The 25,079-nt window shown below is 38.1% G+C and overlaps 1 protein-coding gene and 1 long non-coding RNA gene across 3 annotated transcripts; both read left to right on the forward strand.

Annotated features, from left to right (window-relative positions):
• Positions 1-9,017: 9,017 nt before the first annotated feature.
• LOC126591091 (uncharacterized) lies at positions 9,018-10,577 on the forward strand. Its single transcript, XR_007612254.1, has 3 exons — positions 9,018-9,474; positions 9,650-10,306; positions 10,490-10,577. It is a non-coding gene; the product is annotated as an uncharacterized LOC126591091 (long non-coding RNA).
• A 10,497-nt stretch (positions 10,578-21,074) lies between these two features.
• On the forward strand, positions 21,075-24,451 carry LOC126588392 (transcription factor bHLH123-like). 2 transcript variants are annotated; one of them, XM_050253478.1, is made up of 7 exons: positions 21,075-21,621; positions 21,779-22,388; positions 22,687-22,776; positions 22,916-22,981; positions 23,180-23,245; positions 23,338-23,391; positions 23,545-24,451. In XM_050253478.1, exons 1-7 carry the CDS (start codon positions 21,308-21,310, stop codon positions 23,692-23,694), a joined length of 1,350 nt encoding a protein of 449 aa, XP_050109435.1. In that variant the 5' UTR covers positions 21,075-21,307; the 3' UTR covers positions 23,695-24,451. The 2 variants fall into 2 exon arrangements, with proteins under 2 accessions (XP_050109435.1, XP_050109434.1); XM_050253477.1 differs by having other exon boundaries at positions 21,077-21,621; positions 22,669-22,776.
• Positions 24,452-25,079: the final 628 nt, after the last annotated feature.

Below are 25,079 nucleotides of genomic sequence, written 5' to 3' on the forward strand. Positions count from 1 at the left end.
CTGTATAAAACAGATGGACATAATTGGTAAAAGCATTACGAACCGTCTATGTATTTGCTATATATAATATTTGACTAAACGACCTTAGTTTTAATTCTTTGTTTTTTTTTGGCAGAGATGATCTTTACACAATGATTGAATAGTTCTAATCATAAGCACAAAGCTCCGTGATTCAAACTTGAAGAGTTTTGAGTAGAAGTTTCTACTCATCTTTGAGTAGCCGAACATTGTTCTTTTAAGATTAAGACTTGTGATAAGTTTTGACTATTTGAGGTTTAAAGAATATAATTCCAATAATGTTAGGATAATTGTTGTAATCAAATTACTTCCTATCTATCTCAAGGAATCTTAACGAAACACTCATAGTACTGTTCACTTTTAATGTTAAGGACATTTTTTGCCTAAAAAGTCACTCTTGGTACTATTCACTTACACATTTATTTTGTCATTTTCATTAAAAATTAAAGTTTTTAAGAACTTTTCATTAGTTTTCCTTTACTTTGTTTTCATATATTACATGGGAATTTGTCTTACTTATAGGTGCGTAAATTATGTATTTCTACCTTTCAGTTGGTTTATCGACCTACTGATTAGATAGATTTCATACTATCTGTTTTATAATAATTTGTTTGATATCTTGCTAATAGGCATATGTACGTTTGTGTATCTATATTTTTTAGTTAGGTTGTATATTTCTGCAAATGGATCAATGGTAAAAATATTATACTTTATTAAAAGTAAAGATTGCGTTTGTCTATATATTAAATTAGTAGATCGGAGATGTTTAAACATTCAAAATTTGAAGACAAATGGTAAAATAGGTTTAAAAAAAAGAGTAAAGTGGACCTAAATCAGAAATTTCAAAAAATTGTACTAATGTCAATAGTACGTCAATTCTTTTGACCTATATCTTATTACCTTTTTTTTACACTAGAGGGTCTCAAACTCGAGACCTAGCCTACTCCTACTTATCACCGTGCGCACCCTCACTACTAGGATAACCCTTATAGCCTTTCCATGAAATATTTGATACTTCGAACTATAATTTGGTTCCATAGGTCACTTAGTATTAAGATTTAGTGATATTCTTGTTCATTTGTAAGTGAGAGGTATTAGGTTCGATTCTCGCCAAAGATGAATTTGAACTATATTATTGTTAGCCCATTGTGAGGCTAAGTCTACCTCTCTTCCTTGGTGTAGATAATATCATTTGTTAAAAAAAAAAAAAAAGTTTCATAAAACATAATAAAGTATCATAGTAATAGTTGGTAAGTTATATATGACAATACATGTGTTATTAAAGTGATATTATTGAAAAGTAATTTTTGATTTAATATTCAATAGACTATAGGAGAAATTCGATTCACGATAACATAATTAATTTGTAGAAGAAAAAAAGTTGTTTTTTTTTCTTAAGTGAGATGCATGTCATCACTTTCTAGTATTCACTTTAAGTTGTCAAGAGACTAAGAAATTTTCATACATAACATCAATCTCAGCCAGATTGACAACAAAAATAATAGAATGGTTTTGAAATAAAAACATAAGAGGACAACACATAAATCAGCATTCAACTTTCCACCCTAGTCCTCAAATATTGTAGGATTATAACAAGGTCAGAATATAGCTATAGATGGGGTGACCAATCATGACTTAGGGAATGTTTTCATCAAAGAAGGTCAAGATCCATGTCAACCCCACCAGTTGCGGGAAGACTTATTTGGGCGACAAGGCATCAGCCACTAGTCATATTATTAATTCATGATCATCGTTTTATTGAACGTATACAGAATATATTCAACTCAAATTTTCAACCCACAAAATTCAAACAAAGTCGACGAAAAGAGAGATGGTCGTACAAGGCACAGAAGTAAACCCTAGCACCATAATGTATGGGAAACCTTGCCCTAGCATGGCTTACGTAACATTGTAAAAATGCAAAAAAAAAAATTAATAATAATAATTATTATTATTATTATAAAAATTAAAAAATTAAAAAAAAACGAAGAGGAAAAAAGAAAAACAGATGCAGGAAATGAATGGTGAGATTAGGGAAGGTTGGTGAAGGTGACAAGAACTTGGACAAGTTTAAGAAAAGGATACTTGCAAATTAATACCACATGTTTAAAACTTAATCAACCAACTTATGATCGTGATAACAAACCACTTAATAATATTATTTTCCACTAATTAAGCCATTTCTGTATCTTACTTGAATAAGAAACTATATATGGCGTAAGGTCTATAGCTGCCTCTCATTTTTTTTAATGATCTGATTGAATTATTTTTAGTTGCTATATTTAAAAAAATATCTTGTATATTTTTATACATATCCATGGAGCCCTTGTCTTTTGGAGAGCAAACTTTTAGAAAGTCGGCCTAAAGTCTTTCGGGTAATATTATACAGGTTGTATAGTGTAGATGAACAAAGTGGAAGTCTTAGTTGGTCTCTCTAGTGGCTGAGTAAGCAGAATACAAAATATAAAAACGAACAACATAATTACACACACATACTTATATCACTATTTTAGTCCCTTGCCTATTGAGTCCCCTAATTAATCATTTCTAAAACTTATTGGGTGTGTGACGGTAAAAGATGTGGCATGTTTGATATTTTGTATTTGCTCGTATAATATGCGTGTACAATCATTAATACAATATTAGGGTTTAGGGTTACAATCATTAGTAAAGTATTAGTTTTGAGTTCATGCTGAATGAAATAACAAGGATCCTCCTACCATTGCACATCTGTCTCGATCGAGAGGTAATTTAATTATGTGATGACTCCATTATCTTGGCGACAAATAAAGGAGAAGCCACTACCGTTGACATTCTGTAAAAAATATCTGTCATCCTCAATAGGAAAGAAAAAGATTGATACGGCATCATTGAGGCATTTGGCCGTGGATAGTTGGTCATGGTTGAACAAGGAGGAGGCGATGAAGGCAAGGGAAATGGAAATATTTCTGAATTTAATTTTCTTTGTAATTTTTTTCTTGATGAATAATGTAATTAAAATTTACAAAAAATAGAAATGTAGAAGGAGGTATTTACCGAGAGAATGAGGTAGTGTTGAGAGAACGAATCTCACATTAAGAAAGTAAATTCTATGTATGTCTAATATTTTATATAATTTTGGACATGCAACTCCCTTCTATTGGCAATTAGATTTTAAGATTCAACGCTCACATTCTAATATAGCAGAGTAGCAATCTCCATGTGGAGCTTAACATTACATTAATACATAATCTAATTACATTCTTATTCTCCTTTGGATTCATGGCAACATACTATATAATAAATAACAAGTGAGTGAATAATATGTAGACGATCGATACTTAGTAGTATGGACTAACGACACTTCTCTTAATTTGTACGTGATAAGTCTTAGACTCGATTATCATAAAAAACGAATTTGAACTAAATTATTATGGCTGACCCATTAGAGACTTGACTCATTAACTCACTTCTTAAGTGTAGATAATATTATATATAATATTAAAAAAATACGTAGACGATCACACCTAACTTTTCGTGATATACGTGTAAGAAAGGCCTTTCACAGATTAGCTTAGTGCAAAGCGTTCACATGTAAACAAATAGAGCACGAATTAAGTAGTTAGCCAACTTGAATGAAACACACAGAAAATAATCAAAGTCAAAACCCATTGAATCTGAACCGTCCGAATTGCTCCTGAAGTCCACGCCCATAGTCAATCTCCAAAATCATGCCAGTTGACCTTGTTATATATCTTAATAACTCTGACTTTTGACTTAGGAAAACGCGTGGCCGATGAAGATCACTACTCCAATCCATCACATCAAACTATCACATAATTGGCTACTAGAAGCTATTAGCGAGTGTCAGCGTGCCTAGCTAATGACAGAACAATGTATTTAAAAGTAATTAAGCTCCAATCAGTTAATCTAGTTTGGAGAAAGAAGTGTCTAATTAAAGTTTGGTGAATGTCTTCCACAACTAAACCTACCCATTGAGAATGGAGGGTGCGTGTATCAATCTAATTTTTGGGGCTGACCTAAAAATATATATACAAATGTATAAAGTATGAAAGATGAGAAAATTAGACAGTAAAGCAGCTTTGTATTGACAAAAACGCATGGACCTAAAATAAAGGTACGAAGGAACAGCAGTAGTAGTGTTGATTTGCGGAAGATTTTCTTTCTTGCACTTGCATGCTGCTCAATGCTAATGTCATGTGCTTTGTATTTGCTTTTTCTCTGTCAATCTATGTAGTTTGGTCAGCTCATCCTACTTCTTCATCGTCTCTCTTACTCATTCCTCACTCGTGTGGCGCTCTCTCTCTCTCACACACACACACGATGGATGTCACTACTTTGTGTCTCAATCTCTGAGTAAGCATATTCTTTGAGTTTGTCAGCTTGCACACCTCATGCTTACTGCGATATGACATCATCTTCTCTATGAAACCAATGAGTTCCTCCCGCAGATAAAATAACACCAACCAAGGCTTCCTTAGTAAAATGTTGAGAGATCTGGGGAATACTGGAAATGAATTGTTCCAATTACTTCAAATTAATCCTAATTAGACTAGTATCACTATATTAAATTATCATTCATTGCATATATTTTCATGTTTATGTTGAAGACACCCTTAAAGTTTAATATGAAAAACTTGTTTTCTGTATCATGAATGATTATTGAGACCATCATAAGTCCTATATATTATTCAGTAGCAACTAATAATCAAACCTACGTAACGCTTCAATAAATAATAACTGACAATTCCCCAAATATTTAGTTGATTTTCATTGAATTCTAGAACATTTTGAGTCCCACAGCAGCAATCAACCGAAAAGTATGCTGTTGATGCACAAAATCAGCGAAGACTTTGGTACAACAGAAAGTGTCAGGTTTTGTGACCTTCGCTTGGTTGCTTGGTTGCTTCAGTCACTAGTGAGGATAAGTACGTAAATGAATAGAGACAGAGAAGCAAACACAGGATGTACGTGGTTCACCCAGATTGGCTACGTCCACGGAGTAGAGGAGTTCTTATTAGTAGTGAAGGGCTTACACAAGTACAAAGGATCAAGCTCTCAATTTAGTGAGTTCTTGTGAATGATTTAACACAAAATGGCATTAGGCAATATTGTGGGGGAATGACCCCTATTTATAGAAAAACTTGTAGCTTTGTCACATTGACATGTGTCATGTTGTGATTGGTTCTTGATGTCGACACGTGCTGCGCTCTGATTGGCTTTTAATCTTGACACGTGTCGAGTAGTGATTGGCCTCCTGGTCGGAGGGGAACTCTTCTGGGTCCTTGACAGTATAGCGTTGGCCGGTGCTCGGTAGTTTCGGGATTGGTCAAGTATGGTACAAACAGTGCTCCCCTAAGTTCCCGAGTGAGGGAAACTCCTCGGTTGGGGACTTGCAAGATCCAATCCCTTGAGTAATCACGAAACTTCTAAGTACCGAAGTGTGGTCTGATCTTCATCTGCCCTTCTCTGGAAGTACCTTTCCTCCATCCGGGAATGGTGTACTTAGCTGATGTTGACGCACAAGGTAATGTATCAATTTCACTTGAAGCTTACTTGTAGTTTCGGGCTTGGTCAAGTGCGATACAAACCCTATAGTAGGAGTCCCCCAAGTCGCCGAGCTAGGAGATCTGCCGAAAGAGGTGACAGACAAGGTAAGCAGTCAAACTTCCAAGTAAGCAACCCAGGATCAGAGGTTTGACTTCGGCTTCCGGTTGATTGTTCTCCTTCTCCTTGTCTCTCATTCAACTGCCAGGATAAGGAGAAGCAAATGGATAAGAGATGATATGAGATATTTTTGCTTTTGAAGAAGTAACTTTCCACAGGCTTATTCTTGAACTGTGCTGGAGGGTTTTCTGGTGCCCTTCAGAGTATAAGGCCGACTCAAAAATTTGAGGGTCAAAACAAGTCCATCAAATCTAGAGTACGTTCGACCTTGATGATATGGGATACTTTTGCTGTTGACGGAATAATGAATGTGGTATGGAAAGGTGTCGTGCTGTAGTGATCTGTTTCAGCCCACCGTTGAACCTTCTGCTTCAATCTTTTGCATGGCAGAAGTGGTGTGCAACCTTTGCATTTAAATGGTCCTTCAGAACATTCCTTCATAGTGACTCATTCACGCTTGGCAGCTTCAGTGTAAAGAGCCAATATCTGATCAACTGTCATGAGGTATTTGCCGGTGGAATTCGTGACCTTGATAGCAGTTGAGGATGAGTACTCGAGAGCAATGCTAAGTAAGCGACCAGGCAAAGGCTCCAGGCAGTCAGTTCCAAATTGGAGGTTTGATTTCAGGTTCCGACTGACTGCTCTCTTTCTCCTTGTCCTGCAGGTGTGGACAAGGACAAAGACAAAGACAGGGAGAAAGCATGATATGGGATACTCTTGCTTTCGACCCTGATGATATGAGATACTCTTGTTCTTGGTGTGGCTTATTTGCTGAGGTATTATCGGGGGGAAATAAAGCTGAGTATTTCGAGAGGTTATGTTGAGGGTGCCTTTTCGAATGCGAGAAAGGGTTGAGCATTTTTGCAGGTTTGCCTGTCCGTTGAGGAGGGAGGTCAATGTATATAGGGATTTCCCAATAACAAGTAGTAATGCTATTCCTTTACCCTTCTTGGTCACAGCAATGTAGTGGGAGCTGCCAGCTTCACGTGTTTTAATTTTGTCAGAGCACTTTGAAAAAGTGGTATGTGGTATCTGGAAAGCTGATATTACGTGTGAAGATTACAGACAAGCTTTATCTAAGGAAATCTGGCTCTCGAAGTTCTGAGAGTTGTGCCTCTTCGGTTTTCGAACAAGCAATCCCGTCGAGGATCTGACTCTCGAGATTCGGAAAGCGGTGCTACTCCGGTTTTTGAGAAAGTAATTATGTTGGGAGTCTTTTCTCGAATGTGAGTAAAGGTTGGACGTTCTTGCCAACCTGTCTTGCCGCAAAACACGGAGGTCGACACACATAGGGACTTTCCAGTTGTCAAGCAGTGGTGCTGTTCCTTTACCCTTATGGGTAATAGTAGGGTAGCTGGAACTTCGAAATTCTCGTGCCTAAACTTTGTCAGAGATCTTTGACAAAGTTATATGTGGTACCCGAGGAGTTGATGGTGCATATGGAGAGCGGTGATTGAACAGTAAGATTCACGTGCTTTCTACTTCACCAGAAATCTTCGACAGATTGCCCGTAATTTCCGCAAAGCTGAGTGTGCATGTGACAGGTGCTGACGAGGCTGAAAAAGCAGGTGCTTCTTCGATTTCTGAGATCGGCCCTCGTGGTCTCTGAGTAGCCCAGCTTTTGAGAAAGCAAACGCCTCTTCGATTTCTGAAGCTCCGTCGAGTGCAGATTTTTATAGAGGCTGGCATTAAGTTCCACAGCACACTTGAATCTCTACCAGTAGAAGCTCATTTCTTGCACTTCTAAGATCTTGATTTGTCTGACCTCTTCCTTCTTCAACACATTTGAAAATGTCTGGACCCTCCGACCGTCGTTTTGACTTGAACCTTGGAGAAGAGACAGCCACGCCTTCTCCAGACAACATATGGCGCCCATCCTTCATATCCCCTACTGGTCATCTTACCGTTGGGGATTCTGTGATGAAGAATGATATGACCGCTGCAGTGGTGGCCAGGAACCTTCTCACTCCCAAAGATAACAGACTACTTTCCAAACGGTCTGATGAGTTGGCTGTTAAGGACTCTCTGGCTCTTAGTGTTCAGTGTGCAGGTTCTGTGTCTAATATGGCCCAACGCCTATTTGCTAGAACCCGCCAAGTTGAATCATTGGCTGCTGAAGTGATGAGTCTCAAACAGGAGATTAGAGGGCTCAAGCATGAGAATAAGCAGTTGCACCGGCTCGCCCATGACTATGCTACAAACATGAAGAGGAAGCTTGACCAGATGAAGGAATCTGATGGTAAGGTTTTACTTGATCATCAGCGGTTTGTGGGTTTGTTCCAAAGGCATTTATTGCCTTCGTCCTCTGGGGCTGTACCTGGTAATGAAGCTTCAAATGATGAACCTCCAATGCCTCCTCCTTCTGGGGTTTTGTCAAGTACTGAGGCTCCGGATAACCACCCTCCGGTGCTTTCTCTTTCTGGGGCTCTACCGACTGCTGAGACTTCCCCTAAGCAACCTTTGTGAAGGCTCCCTTTTGTTTGTTTATTTTGACTCATGTATATGTACATATTTGTGGCTTATCGAAAATATTAATAAATAAGCTTTGCTTCATTTCAACATATTGTGTTAAATACACCAAAGCCTTCTTCATAAAGTTCTTTGAATTTTTGCTTTTGTTGAAACCTGTATTGTTGAAGCTTTGTGAGTGAAGCATGTAGTTTGAGGTAGTGTTCCCTTAATTTCCCGAGTGAGGAAAACTTCTCGGTTGGAGACTTGAAAAATCCAAGTCACTGAGTAGTCACGAACTTTTGAGTACCAAGGCGTAGTAGCATATGGTGGGAGTCCCCCAAGTCTCTAGTCGAGGGAGTTGACGAATGAGGTGTCTTGCTAATAGTCCATGTCGTAAGTACCAAAACTTCATTCTTTTGTTTTCTAAGTGGTAGCCCCGGACTTTTTCTTCATAGATTTTGTTGATGAAGGTTGCTAGGCCCGAATAAGTGGAATTGCAGAAGGTGTAACCGTTGGTGCATTAACATCATAATGGAAGCATCACAATGATGGAAGCATCACAATGATGAAAGCATCATAATGATGAAAACACCATAATGATGAAACATCATAATGATGTTTCTTTGGTGGAATTGTTTTTCATTTCCCCTAACAACCGGAATTGTTTTTCAACATAACACCATCATCTGTAGGTCGAATCACAAAGTTGTCTTCATGAAAGTTGTTCGTTAATTCCTTAACTACAACATATCCAAATTGGAGAGCCATCGGAGCAGTACAACTCCAGAAATCCAGGTATGATGAGTGACTGTTTATCATTTGTCTGTCAACCCGTCAGATTTGTTGTGAGCTTTGAAACTCTATTTTCTCTTGCTCAGATCAGCATGCTTTCTTCATTGAAGTTGTTCCTCAGCTTGTGAACTACAACATATCCAAATTTGAGATCCCTCGGAGCTGTATAACTCAAGAAACTCAGGTATGATGAATGACTGGTTATTATTTTTCTGTCAACCCGTCAGATTTGTTGTGAGCTTCGAAACTCCATTTTCTCTTGTTCAGATCGGTATGCTTTCTTCATTGAAGTTGTTCCTCAGCTTGTGAACTACAACATATCCAAATTTGAGATCCCTCGGAGCTGTATAACTCAAGAAACTCAGGTATGATGAATGACTGGTTATTATTTTTCTGTCAACCCGTCAGATTTGTTGTGAGCTTCGAAACTCCATTTTCTCTTGTTCAGATCGGTATGCTTTCTTCATTGAAGTTGTTCCTCAGCTTGTGAACTACAACATATCCAAATTTGAGATCCCTCGGAGCTGTATAACTCAAGAAATTCAGGTATGATGAATGACTGGTTATTATTTGTCTGTCAACCCGTCAGATTTGTTGTGAGCTTCGAAACTCCATTTTCTCTTGTTCAGATCGGTATGCTTTCTTCATTGAAGTTGTTCCTCATCGACTCTTTCATAACATATAAAAAATTCAGGATGAACTAACGGTTAAATATTTCCAGATCTTCGAAACATCACAACAGCTTCGAAATCTGCAAGAAGCCGACTATCATGTTTGGAGCTTCAACACTTTAATTTCCGTCGCTCAAACAGAAATGGTTCCTTCTTGAAAGTTGTTCATATGCTCAAGAACTATAGGGTGTCCAAAATTCAGCTCCATTGGAGAAGAGCAGAGGTTGCAGAAATTTGATAGATGAAAGGAGGCGGAAGAGGGAGAGAGAGAAAAAGTCTCTTGGGTTGGATTTCTATTTTGGGGCAGATTCCAATTTTTGTAGCACCTTAATTATTGATGAATTGCTTGTACTTTTGTCCATTATGAAATTTGGGACTTTGGCTTGTTGTTGGATCTATTATAATATGTTTGGGAACATATATAAGTGAATAAATAAGAAGGAAAATTTTGGGCCCTTGTGGGTGTAAAACAAAAAATGTTTATGTTTACCCAAGTGTTTTTGTACAAGTTCAAGGGCATCTTGGGTTTTGTGAACAAAATTTGTTTATTTGGAGCAAGGTTTTGTGTTGAAGCTTTGTAGGTGAAGCTTTGGTGTTGAAGCTTTGTGGGTGAAGCTTTGGAGGTGAAGCTTTTCGGGTGAAGCTTGTTGGGTGAAGCTTTTTAGGTGAAGCTTTGTGGGTGAAGCTTTTTAGGTGAAGCTTTTCGGGTGAAGCTTTTTGGGTGAAGCTTTTTAGGTGAAGCTTTTCGGGTGAAGCTTTTTGGGTGAAGCTTTTTTAGGTGAAGCTTTGATGGTGAAGCTTTTTGGGTGAAGCTTTTTAGGTGAAGCTTTTTGGGTGAAGCTTTTTAGGTGAAGCTTTGATGGTGAAGCTTTTTGGGTGAAGCTTTTTAGGTGAAGCTTTTTGGGTGAAGCTTTTTTAGGTGAAGCTTTGATGGTGAAGCTTTTTGGGTGAAGCTTTTTAGGTGAAGCTTTTTGGGTGAAGCTTTTTAGGTGAAGCTTTGATGGTGAAGCTTTTTGGGTGAAGCTTTTTAGGTGAAGCTTTGTGGGTGAAGCTTTGGAGGTGAAGCTTTTCGGGTGAAGCTTTTTGGATGAAGTTGTTTTTTTTTTTTTTTTTTTTTTTTTTTTTGGCGCTTGACACGGTCTTCATTTGCTTGTTTTGTAGTGACTGTGGAAGACAGATTGCTTTCTGATTGAGAAGGGTTCCGGCATCGCTTGCTATGAATGTAAAAGAATGAGGGCTGAGTTGGCTAAATTACCTCTTTATTGAATTCATTGCCAAATGGCCTTCATTACATAGGATGCCGAACGGCTATAGCTCAACACTTGTACATCGTGAGTCTATTTGTAGTAGTACTTCAAGTGATCAGCGTTCCATGGATGGCCAAGGGTCTTGCCATCGGAGCTTCTAAGTGTGTAAGAGCCAGGGCGACTGATGCCAATGACTTCATACGGTCCATCCCAGTTTGGACTAAGTGTGCCTTCACTCGGGACTCTGTCGCAGAGTAATCTTTTCTTTAAGACCCAGTCTCCTATTTTGAAAGAACGAGGCTTGACCCTAGAGTCATAATAGTTGGAGATGCGCTGCTTGTAGGCGACATTCCTCAAGTGAGCTTGGTTTCTGTGTTCCTCGACTAAATCCAAGTTGAGGGTGAGTTGTTTGTCATTTTCACTTTGAATGTAGTTCTGGACTCGGAATGTTGCTTGCTCGAGCTCAACAGGGACAACTGCCTCTGTGCCAAAGGCAAGTGAGAATGGAGTTTCTCCTGTTGAAGTCCGATATGAAGTGCGATATGACCAAAGAACTTGGGGTACAAATTCTGGCCAACAGCCTTTAGCTTTGTCCAAGCTGGTTTTCAAAGTGCGCTTGATTATTTTGTTGATGGCCTCAACTTGTCCATTAGACTGGGGATGAGCTGGAGAGGCAAAGCATAAGTTGATGTTGAACTTAGAGCAGAACAACCTGAACTTCTTGTTGTCAAACTGTCGCCCATTGTCAGTGACTATCGCATTGGGAATGCCGAATCTACAAAGGATGTTCTTCCACACGAAGTCTTCTATCTTTGCCTCAGTAATGGTTGCCAAGGGTTCTACTTCGGCCCACTTTGTGAAGTAGTTCACTGCAACGACTGCGTAACAGACTTTGCCCTTCCCTGCCGGCATTGGGCCGATCAAATCAAGTCCCCACTGGGCGAAGGGCCAAGGGCTGATCATAGGAGTAAGAGGCTCTGGAGGGGAATGAGGAATAGTTGCATATCGTTGACATTTGTCACATGAGCGGGATACTTTGATGGCATCCTGGTGGAGTGTTGGCCAGTAATATCCTTGGCGAAAAGTCTTGTGTGCTAGGGACCGAGATCCAGCATGATCTCCACAGACTCCCTCATGTATTTCCCGAAGGACGATTTCCGCCTCGGCAGGCGTAAGACACCTTAAGTATGGCAGGCTAAAACCTCGCTATTGTGGCGATACCCTTGACGCGGGTTTGACCCACTGCATTGACTGCCTGGGGGCGAGCGCTATTGTGGCGATACCCTTGGTTATCGGGATAATGTCCCTTACTCTTTTTACTGAAAGGAGAGTGGTGAGGATGGAAATCCTTCCTCTTGCCTTGAAATTGATATGTCTGTTGATTCGGTGAAGCATTATGCAAGGCATGGGGAGGTGCCACTACTGTTTGGAAAGTCGAGGTCTTCTCATTTAGGTGAGTCTGGCTTCCACCTCTCACTTGTTGATAAAGGATGGTTGTAGGGGGTTTCTCCTGATATGTCTTTGCCTCGGCGGATGCATGGTTATAAGCCTGCGCCATCACCTCAAAGTAAGTCTTCCAAGTATTGGCATTGATCATGTATTTAAAGAAACAATCACGTAGGCCTGCCGTGAAGGCTTTGAGGGCAGTCTTGTCGTCTGCCTCGGCACACCGGGAGTATTCATGGCTGAAGCGGCCAACATACATACTTAATGACTCGTCTGGCTTCTGGCGGATAGTGTACAAGTCATCTGCAGAGTGCAAGCGATCGGTTTGGAAAATGTGTTGGGAAACAAATAGTTTCCTCAATTCCTCAAATGAGTCTATCGTCTCAGGTGTAAGACGACAATACCAATTTAGAGCTCCACTAGAGAGGGTGGAGGGGAAGAGAAGACATCGCTCTTCGTCGGTGTGCATCCGGTATGCCATGGTGGATTCAAAGAGGTTAAGGTGCTCAATCGGGTCCTCTTTTCCAGTATAAAGTTGCAAGCCAAGCTTTTGCTTTGTCTTTGCTTGAAGGGGGGTGTTGAGGATCCTCCTTGTAAGAGGGCCAGGCCTGGGTTGGTTCCAGTCAGGTATTTCAGCCTGACGTTCAGCCTTCAACTTGTTTACTTCCTCAAGAAGTTGTAGGACAAGGGGGTCCTGAGCGGAGTTATGTGTCACTGGAGCTTTCTTTCGTAAATCTCCATCTCCTATTGGAATTAGGAAGGTTTGATCAAGGGCATGTGATTTTTCCCTGGACTCGCTGTACTGGCTTCCAGGGTATGTCTGTCGGAACACCTCTGAGTCCCCTGTACCCTCATGTCTCTCTGGGACTTGTTGCCCCTTCCCCAAATTGGTGGCCGGCTTGGGCCGTGGCAGGGGACCGAGTCTCTCAGAAATCCTTGGGTCATTAATCTTTGAGCTTATATGGATGGAATTCTCTCGACGTTGCTTCAGGAAATCCCGACAATCGCGAAAGACGGCTTTCAATCTTTCTGCCCCTTCAGCAAAGAGGTGTCTCCCTCCACTTCTCATGGTTCGGGTCGAAGCAACTGGGTTAAGAGAAGCCTCATGTTGATTATCAAGTCGAGGGGTAATCTGTTCCCTATCAGGGATATCTATGTCGAATGCATGTGACCCTCCATGTTGGAGGGCACCCAGTTGATGGTTGACTTCCACGGGGGCAACAAGCTCGCGTGTCTGAGCTTGCCTAGCTTCGTGGAGTGTCTCGAAGAGCTTCTCATATTGCTCCTGGAGGACCTCATTCCTCATTGCTATCTTGTTGTTCTGAGCTTCCAACTCATCGACTTTAGCTTGAAGAAGAACTCGTTTTCCTTCCTTCTTTCGTTGTTTCGCACTATGTGCAAGGGGGGTGTCATTCTGTGTGCTGTGGCTTCCTTCGCTTCCCATGCTGGAGAGGGATGCCTGATCAAAAGAAAGTGTACGAATGATAGAAACCAGCTTGACACAGCTGAAGAGAGTAGGAATAAGTGTCGTTTCCCACAGACGGCGCCAAATGTTGATGCACAAAACCGGAGGTCTTGGAACAACAGAAAGTGTCAGGTTTTGTGACCTTCGCTTGGTTGCTTGGTTGCTTCAGTCACTAGTGAGGATAAGTACGTAAATGAATAGAGACAGAGAAGCAAACACAGGATGTACGTGGTTCACCCAGATTGGCTACGTCCACGGAGTAGAGGAGTTCTTATTAGTAGTGAAGGGCTTACACAAGTACAAAGGATCAAGCTCTCAATTTAGTGAGTTCTTGTGAATGATTTAACACAAAATGGCATTAGGCAATATTGTGGGGGAATGACCCCTATTTATAGAAAAACTTGTAGCTTTGTCACATTGACATGTGTCATGTTGTGATTGGTTCTTGATGTCGACACGTGCTGCGCTCTGATTGGCTTTTAATCTTGACACGTGTCGAGTAGTGATTGGCCTCCTGGTCGGAGGGGAACTCTTCTGGGTCCTTGACAGTATAGCGTTGGCCGGTGCTCGGTAGTTTCGTGATTACTCAAGGGATTGGATCTTGCAAGTCCCCAACCGAGGAGTTTCCCTCACTCGGGAACTTAGGGGAGCACTGTTTGCTAATTTTTGGGGCTGACCTAAAAATATATATACAAATGTATAAAGTATGAAAGATGAGAAAATTAGACAGTAAAGCAGCTTTGTATTGACAAAAACGCATGGACCTAAAATAAAGGTACGAAGGAACAGCAGTAGTAGTGTTGATTTGCGGAAGATTTTCTTTCTTGCACTTGCATGCTGCTCAATGCTAATGTCATGTGCTTTGTATTTGCTTTTTCTCTGTCAATCTATGTAGTTTGGTCAGCTCATCCTACTTCTTCATCGTCTCTCTTACTCATTCCTCACTCGTGTGGCGCTCTCTCTCTCTCACACACACACACGATGGATGTCACTACTTTGTGTCTCAATCTCTGAGTAAGCATATTCTTTGAGTTTGTCAGCTTGCACACCTCATGCTTACTGCGATATGACATCATCTTCTCTATGAAACCAATGAGTTCCTCCCGCAGATAAAATAACACCAACCAAGGCTTCCTTAGTAAAATGTTGAGAGATCTGGGGAATACTGGAAATGAATTGTTCCAATTACTTCAAATTAATCCTAATTAGACTAGTATCACTATATTAAATTATCATTCATTGCATATATTTTCATGTTTATGTTGAAGACACCCTTAAAGTTTAATATGAAAAACTTGTTTTCTGTATCATGAATGATTATTGAGACCATCATAAGTCCTATATATTATTCAGTAGCAACTAATAATCAAACCTACGTAACGCTTCAATAAATAATAACTGACAATTCCCCAAATATTTAGTTGATTTTCATTGAATTCTAGAACATTTTGAGTCCCACAGCAGCAATCAACCGAAAAGTATGCAATAGTTAAGTGCGATCAACTGAAAATTATGTAACGAATCAGTAGTAGTCAGCAATCGAAAACCTTCAAAATATTTGATTAATTACTTTCTGTAATATATTGGGAATTGATCATGAATCCCAATATTAGGTAACGGCCAACCAAAAATTGTGCACATTTTTTAGTAGCTCGTAACCGAAAATTTTGAATATTTTTTGTACCTTTCAATTGAACACAATTACAACACCTTCATCATAAACCATCATGATTTTCAGTGTGACCGAGATATCTACCGTTGTTGTTGTTGTTCACACTTCACAGTCATAATTTTCACAAATTTGAGGAGGAGTTCATGATTTAAGGCAATCGATGGGTTGGGTGGTCTAATCTATTTTCTAGTGATAAGCGGATAATTACATAAATTTAAAAGGCATACTTGAAAAACTGCTGTTTCCTAGAGGCTAAGAAGATTTTTATATCCCTCTTTATAAAATTCTTAGAACTTTGTCAACTAACCCTAAATGGATTCAAAGATTTTGCCTACTTCCCATTGCTTGATAACTCGATCCCCAACCCCCCTCAAGAACAACCCGAGTGCTTGTCGAGCCATCTTTTTGTTCGCGTGCTATATTTGCTTGTTGCCGTATTACTTGAGGTGTGTCAAGTTGGGCTACAGTTGTCTCCTAGGGGATCTCGAGCAATGGGAACTTAGGCAAAAGGTTCAATGCAATTAGTGTTAGTTAAGTCTTTTAACACATAATTTATGTAGTCACTTAGTACTACAATCTAATAGTATTTATTTTTACTTGTAAGGAAGAGGTCTTAGGTTCAATTATCGCCAAAGGCGAATTGGAACCACATTATTACAAGCCCATTGTGAGGCTAAACTCACCCTGTCGCATCCCGGCCCGGGCCACCACCACATCCTAAGCTTGACTCCGCCGTAGTACGATATTGTCCGCTTTAGGCCCCGACCACACCCTCAGGGTTTTGTTTCTGAGAACTCACACGAGAACTTCCTAGTGGGTCACCCATCATAGGATTGTTCTCACGCAAACTCGCTTAATTTTGGAGTTCTGATGGCACCCGAAGCCAGTGAGCTCCCAAAAGGCCTCGTGCTAGGTAGAGATGAGAATATATACATATAAGTCTTACATGATCCACACCTTAGGCGATGTGGGATGTAACACACCCCCTCCCCCTTAGTGTAAATAATGTCGTTTATTAAAAAAAACACGTAATTTATGTAGTTTGTACTTAATTACTATTTTATTAGCATTTTTTATTGTTTTAATTTGTTGGTGTGATCTTCGGATTAGAGATTAAATTTGGCAGTTCAATCAAATTTCTTGACATAAAAATCACGATCAATATATAATAATGATTTGGGAGGCTTATGTCATCATTTTACTGAGGCTCTTCAATTCATCTGCAAATATGATTAGTTGCTCATCAATTCAACAATCTTTCACTAATTGGGACTTACTACAATAACCGCTCAAGAACACCCTCGTTGGTTAAATTTATGATTTCTTCATCATGATCCAATTGTAATCAACCCTAGAACCACCACGCACTTTCCATTTCAAGAGAGCTTGCAGAGAAATTGTATACTTGTTTTGACCCACTTCACTCCTCAAGTGCCCCCACTAAGTCGTACCACTTCTTTCACAACGTTGATCGATACAGCAACTATTTTGTCTCTCTTTCACATACCTGTACGGATTATGTGTGATTATTGGAGTTGTGTTAGGAACAGTTGCTCACATGAATTTAGGTACTGTTTTTTTATTAATTAATATTATAATTTTAAGATAAGAGGTTGTCTAACCACGTAATAAGCCATCATTAATTTGATATCGAACTATTGATCATCGTATTGATATTTTAATTTAAAAATAGAATATCATGTGTAAATTTTTTTTTAAAATAAAAATATATTATCGAACTTAAACATCACATGAGAATTAACATGTGCCATATAAATTGTTATCCTGATTAACTGATATTTTGATGACCACGACGGATGGATGGTCATCGGGTCATGGTGGGTGCATGTGTCATGTGTGTTTTGTGTTGGGTGTTTGGGTAGGCCAAATGATTAGGCAGGAAGAAGAATATACAATCCGGTCACATTCAGGGCTCTGACTCCTAGGGTGGCTGGAAATTTGAAAAAAATGGGTCCCACTTGTCTTCGCACGCTTGCACGCCTCGTGGACTCTACCGATTGACTCTTACTGCAAAAGTCATAGTGATATTTAAAATCTAATCTAATTTCCTTCATCTGCCACCCCCTGCCGCCTCTTTATCCCATCCTCGTTTTTAGTTAAAATTTAATACAGATGATGCTAAGGAGATCAAAATTTTAAACTGAATTTGTAAATCAAGTAATGTGTTATTAATAAAAAATAAACACTTAAATAATAAGTTAAGGTTTAAGTTAGGGAGACCAAATTTGCAAATCAAGTAGTGTGTCACCAATAGGAAATAAGCACGTTAATTAATACTTGAGTAATAATCTAATTATCAACCACCACATTATTTGATTTACAAAATTTGGTCACCCTAGCATTACCCATAATTCAATCATAAACATCTATATCATTTGGTTACAAAATTTAGTTTAGAAATTTAGTATCCCTATCATTACTCATTTAACATTACTTGTTGTTCTTATAGGTTTTTTTTTTATTTTTTCAATTTAGTAGCATATTGAATATTGCATTAGAGTATCTTTGAATGAGATATCAAATCCTAAGTGGAGATGCTACAATACGCTAATATCGTCTTTATCAATTTTGGAAACCAGTATCATAACAAATATCTTCGGTTCGGTACAATTAATGGAAGATTGCCGCAAAAAATAGCACAAAATGGGTATATGATACAGTACAGTAATTGTATGGTTGGGTAGAATGGCAAAAAAAAATTACTCTTTACTTTCAACCAAAAAAAAAAAAAAACATAAAAGAGAGTTATACACGAGCGAAATTAAATTTATAAATGATCAGAAAGGCCTTAAACAAAATGCAAGAGGTATTACCTATTTCCGCTCACTAATTCCAAACAAGCGAGTTTACAATGCACTGGTCAATTAAGGACTCCTTTATATTCCATGAACAAACTATGATACGCAATTCCAACTTCTATAGCTTCACCCTTTTACTTTGCCCCTCCTCTGGACGTTGATCCTTCAACTACGTTTATCACAATTTAAAAGAACAAGGAGTACACTGAGTTGTGAATTATCAAGTCATAATTTCAAAGAGGTACACCTGAATTGTAAATTCTAGGGTTTAGGGGATGCGACTAGTTTTTACAACATATATTTCAAATTGGTTGACCCGTCTTAAATTAATAGGATTGTCAAGGAATAGTTCGAACACCTTTTTGGTTGAAGAAATACTTTTTTACTTCTGTTAAAGCTACTGTTCTAAAAATCTCCGCCTAGCGCCGCCTAGGCAGGTGGTTGGCCACCGCCCCGATTAATGCCTAGACGTTTGAAAATTAATAAAGGGTGCCTAGACCTATTGAGGCGCCGGCCTAGACCGCCTAGCCCACCCAAACCCGCCTAAGTTGCGACTCACTTAGACAGAAAATAGATAACTTTCATTTTGCATTTTATTTTTTTAATAAATTATAAGAGACTTGTTGAATACTTTAAGGAACACACATTAAATACTGGTTCCCATGATTTCATTATATTCCAATAGCTCATAATATTAATATGTCATTCCATTTTGTAGTTTATGATGAAATCATATATATTTTAAATATAAATAAACACTTATTTACACGAAATATAATAGATTAAATTAAATATGTCTAGCCCGCCTAGGTGCCTGCCTAGACCCCGCTTAGCCGCCTATGTGTTAGGCTCCAGCCCGCCGCCGGACTAACGCCTAGCATATTTTAGAACTTTAGTTAAAGCAAGTACTATTCTTTTTACCTTTTTTTTTTTCAGAATGGATTTGCAAGGGAAGCGATTGGATGGGGGGGGGGAATAAGAAGAAGCTAAGAAATTATTTTATTTTATGAAAGTTCTACAATACTCAAAAATGTATTGATACTCATTGTTTACATGAACATAATAACAATGAGAAGGTTACAAAATGATATTGTAAATTGCACTACCAATATTGATTGTTACACTACGAATGTCTTGTTATATTACATACACAAGTTATTATTAGTAGTTGCCATGGAACTACACATTATAGTTATGTGCTTTTGAGCTTTCTATTTTCACATTTAGTATGCTACACATGGCGTTAAAATTCAATGCTTGAATTACAAGAAATGTATGATTACAATATTGTCACACATTACAGTCCAAATTATAAAATAATAGTAAGATTAAAGTTAACAATACAAAATGGTATTATAATTATGCATGGTAACAAGGTCAGTTTTTAGGCTGTCATGGAACTACATATTATCGTTATTCCCTTTTGAGCTTTCTATTTTCACGTTTAGTATGCTACACAGGACGTTAAAATTCAATGCATGAATTACAATTAAAATGGTATGATTACAATATTGTCAAAATTTACAGTCCAAAATTACAAAATAATAGTAAGATTAAAGTTAACAATACAAATGGTATCATAATTATGGTAACAAGGTCAGTTTTTAGGCTGCCAGTGCCTTTTTCTTTGAGAAATACTAGCAACCTTCTCACTTAACTTCTTAGTTCAACCTTGTCACTTTTTCTCATGCAACTGTACTCCACTAACACTCAAAACTAAAATTTTAATTATATAATGAATTGACTCACTATTTTTCTCTTTTCTTTCGTAAAAGACAAAAGAAAAAAAGTTGCTACCAAACAGATGGCTTATAATAAGCTAAGTCTTAGGAAGGTTCAAAGGTTATCTCACCTTTTTATCATAGTTAACTAAAGAGCTTATCAGGAGAATTGTAGGTAAAAAGTCCTTCTTCCAGCCCCAGTAGGGCTCTTTTCATTTCACAAAATGCCTAAATGTTCAGGGGTCCTTGCTTAAACATTACGGGCATCCATCTTGTTAGCCAATTAGTCTATTTCTTGATGACGATAAGAGAGCGGTAAGGCAGAACCCCATACTGGATCAATTTGTACTTATGTGATACAAGGACCGGCTTGTGCATTAGAAATGTTTATTTTCTATACGGTTTGGGTGAATAAAATTCACTATATTAAGATTGAGAATGATAGTGTGATTCGTTATCAAAACAAGGTACAATACATCATTATTATTTTTTGGAATTATATTCTTGATTGTTGATGTTGTTCGTTTTATTGGATTAATAAAATACTTACTACCTTAAAAGAAATCCAAAAATAGGTTTGATAATCTGATTTTTTTAAGAAACCTATTTAAAGATTATTTATACAAAATAACAAACTAATTAGACATCTATCCTAATTACCAAATAGACAGAATATAATGTTTATAGGTTAAAACACTATATTCTGAATCTCTGATAACCAAATGCCCAATTAGTTTCCAACTACTGTGAGTTCCTCAGAGAAATTGGTTTTTGACGTACTAACTAGACTTTACCCTTTTGTCTTGCTCTATAATATTTGGAAGGGTGGATCCCTTTGAGTGGCCAACCAAGCATACATGTATTGAGACCAAAACAAAAACCCTAAAATACATGTATAATTCGGCCTAGCATAGCATGCAGTACCACACAATCAAAGTATATGCCTCCTAGTTGTCACAGGATTAAACGAAGAAACAAAATACAAGTGGAAATATATAAAAGCATTAAAAGACAAAATAAAGGGATGGAGGAAGTAAAATTTAATTAGAAATGGTCCTTTCATTGTCTAATCACCTCCTAAAATGTCAACCACATTCCGGTTACTTCTTTCATTCCTTCACACCCAAACGGTTGAACTTCACCTAATATAAATATATATAAACTTCTGAGATGCAGCGAACCGCTTCTCATCATCATTTTATGAAGCCACAGCTTTGTAGATTCCAAACAGACTAGTAGCGTCCAAGAGGTTGAAGACAACACGAACAAAAGAATAGAATACCACTCCAGCAACCGTTGGGCATCAACCTTTATAATTAATTTGAGTTGCAGTTAGCCATGGCAGATGAATTTCAGACACCTGGGAACTGGTGGGACTCATCGTCAAGAACCAGGTTCGAGACGGGGGCATCGCCCTCGTCTTCGAGCCTGAATACCTTGGGAAGCTTTGGATGGCAATCTGACATAGTTGACATCAAGGCTAGGTCTTCTATGGATTCCGGGTCGGTCTCAGGTACTTCATCTATGGTCTTCCATGATACTCACAAGCTGCAAGAAGGGACTGATTCCGCGGGCGGCGGCAGCGACCCCAACTTGCATATGATGGGTTTAGGGCTTTCCTCTCAGGCCACAGATTGGAACCAAGCCTTATTGTAAGTCCAAAATAACTATACATAAAATTATTAATTATTTGATTTTATATTTTGGATGAACATATATATATAACTTGGTCATGATGCTCAATATACAGAAACCCTAAGAATTTGTCTTTCACTTCATTAATTTTTGTATAATTTGATATGTATACAGTCGCGGTGAGAAGGAGACTAGTTTTCGATCAATACTACAAGAAAACATGAACTCCAATACTGCTAACTTTCAGCAAGAAAGTGACCAACAGCTCCAATGGAGGGATAAGTTGTTTGCTGGTGGTTGTGGGGATTCTTCTAACAACGAGTTTAAGCAAATGACCCGGGGATTTTCTTTAGATCAAACACAGTTTAGTCCTCGGTACAGCTCCGGCGAAAGTACGGTGACATGTCAAGGATTGCCTTCTAGTTTTCAAATGGATTCAGCATCAGTTGCTCTGTACGGAAGCCCATCTACAATATTGCAAGGACTATTGGGACCTCACCATGATAATCAACCTCAGCAGCCTAGTTCAGCAACCATCAATTTTCCTTATCAAGGAAATTATGGAATTAATAACTCTAGTGAGCTACTGCCGTCTTGGTCTAAAGTACCCCAGTTTCTAAGAACATCACCTCCCAAACAACCTCCTCAGAGCCATTTACAATTTTCTAATGATGCTCCCTTTTGGAATGCACCTCATGAGGCCGCCATGAAAGACGTCCGGCCAAGCTTTTTCCCCTCGTTGCAGCCACAATTTCCCACGGCACGATTTGATGAAAAACCAAAGGTACGCAATTGTTGTTAAAGACAATTAGTGGATTTCAAAAACTTGTTAAGGAATGAATCAACGTTTTATATTCCAACTTGCTTGTAGCTTAATTGGTTAAGAACAGTTGCCAATGCACTCAAGTTGCTAATTAAGTTTGAAACCTCTCCTAATATCGCATGTAATTATATGTCAAGCAACAATTATACGAGAATTATCGATTGTGTTTCATATTCATCATGATTAGGGTTTTTACTGTCATGATTGGAGTCATTTAACATGTTAAATATTGGCTGAGCAGAATATATCTGAAGTTCAGGAATCGGGTGCAGTGGGGAAGAAAAGTGGGAGTGAAGCAGCATCCAAAAGGCCTCGGAATGAAGCCTCATCACCTTTGCCAGCTTTTAAGGTACAAAATGAGCAGTAACCTTTTTTATCTTCTCTTTTTTCTTTTTTCTTTTTTGGTTTGACAAGAAGCTAGCGATGAGTTGTGTTAAGTGTTTTCTTTTATCATAGACATAGATGAGAACTTGTAGCTTTGGTTTTAGGTGAGGAAAGAGAAGATGGGGGACAGAATCACTGCCCTCCAACAATTAGTTTCACCTTTCGGAAAGGTAAGTAAATTTAGCTCCAAAACGCTATCTATATATCTTCTTTACTTTCACAAGAGTTAGCTAGCTAGAGACTGAGATATCATTCTCTTTCTGAATTTAAAAAGCGTTCTTTACTTTATTTTTTATCTTTTCAAAGTTATAAAATGAAAACTTTGATTGTGTATGATGATTTTAAATAGCCATGTTATTGTGTGTCAGACTGATACAGCCTCAGTACTCTCTGAAGCCATCGAATATATCAAGTTCCTCCATGAACAAGTTAATGTAAGTCCCATAAAGCTATATCATATATGCATCTTAAGCACATATAATATAATAATGTATATATGTAATATGTTTTGATCTTATAATATCAGGTTTTAAGCACCCCATACATGAAGAGTGGAGCTGTCATACAACACCAGCAGCAGGTATAATATATTCTTCTCCTTCTGCTACTCGGAAAAATAATACCTATGTACTGATTCCAACAGACGCAATCAGCTTCTTGGTACTACTTAATTTTTTTTATCTACTGTAGATTAATTTTGTACTTGCAATTTTTCTTTTTCCTGTCAATGCAGAATTCTGATAAAGTGAAGGACCCCGATGGTCCAAAGCAAGATCTTAGAAGCAGAGGGCTGTGTTTAGTACCGGTTTCGAGCACATTCCCGGTGACACATGAGACAACAGTTGATTTTTGGACACCTACATTTGGAGGGACTTTCAGATAGAGCAAAGAGAAATGGTAGTATAATTATGTACGTACGTACAGTGCGTACATGTATGTATCTTATCAATCCCTAGCCAAGTTGGGAATGATAAGGTGAACAAGAAAGAGAAGAGGGAAACGAACAGAGATATCCCACATCTGTGATCTGGTCTGCAATGGAAAGGAAGTAATAAAACTGGTGAGGGACATGAGAAAAGGCAAATGACCCTCCAAAGAACATGAAATTGTTGGGCCAGCTACAGGCAAAATGATGCAGAATTGGCCAATAGGGACCAATTGGAGCCTATTAATTGTTGTAATAATTGAAGAATTGTGATTAGGAGGTGGATTAAGAATAAGAACAGATGCTGAATTTAGGGGAAGTTTATGATTAATTAGAGCTTTAGAGAGAAAAAAATTGTTGTTATAGAAGCTGATTTTAATATAGAAAGATAAAGGAGCTTTTATTCCTTGTTGCTATATTGTGAGTAGAGTTGCCACTACCTTTAGTTTAACCAAAAGGAAGATGGAGAAAATTTGGAAGGAATAATTGAATTTGTAGAAAAATGGGGTGAAGTAAGTGTGGGGATAGCATTTGATTGGAGATCTCACTTTTTATTTGTTTGTGTGATGAGAATATGTTAGTGGAAGTCAGAAGATGGCCCAGTGCTCCTCCTTTCAGGTTTTTTTACAATTTGTTTTTGGATTTTCAATTTTGTTATTAAAATTAGATGTTTTCTTTTGGATGATATCAATCATGATCTGTGCTTTTTATCGAATTGTCACTTTGAGGGAACTGGCTTCTCTGTCCTTCCACTTTCTATACATTTCCATACATTTCTATTTGTACGGTCACGGTTAAATTACGTCAACATTTTATATTACTATTGTTTTTTGTCTTATTATTTCTATAAAAAATTAATATAAAATGTTAACATAACTTAACCGTGACCATATAAAATAGGAGGGGATGTGAGTGTATAGAAAGTGAGAGGGCAGAGAAGCCGGGTTCCACTTTGAGGGGCTTCCATTGGGAGGTCAGTGGTCCAAACTTTCTTCTTTTATTATTGGTTTACTTAGAATCAGATGCTTCAGCTTAAGCATTTTTATATTAAACATTTAGTATTTATTAATTTGAGATTAAAGTGCTTTCGCTTTTTATTAAACTCTGTGGTTTAGGTATATTATTGATTTAAGTATTTTTTAAATTCATATTAAACTAACTTATACGTAAAAAATTCCTTCAATAATATTAATTAATTGCTACAGTAAATTTCTCTAAAATAATACTCTATAATGGAATAACTTCCATAAAGTCGTAAAAAAATTTAGTCCCAACTGGTGACCAGTTATGTATTTGAAAAAACTTCATATTGTAATAAGTTATGATTTTTCTTAGTTTTCTTT

The sequence above is a fragment of the Malus sylvestris genome, chromosome 11, assembly GCF_916048215.2.
Source record: "Malus sylvestris chromosome 11, drMalSylv7.2, whole genome shotgun sequence".
Lineage (NCBI taxonomy): Eukaryota > Viridiplantae > Streptophyta > Magnoliopsida > Rosales > Rosaceae > Malus > Malus sylvestris.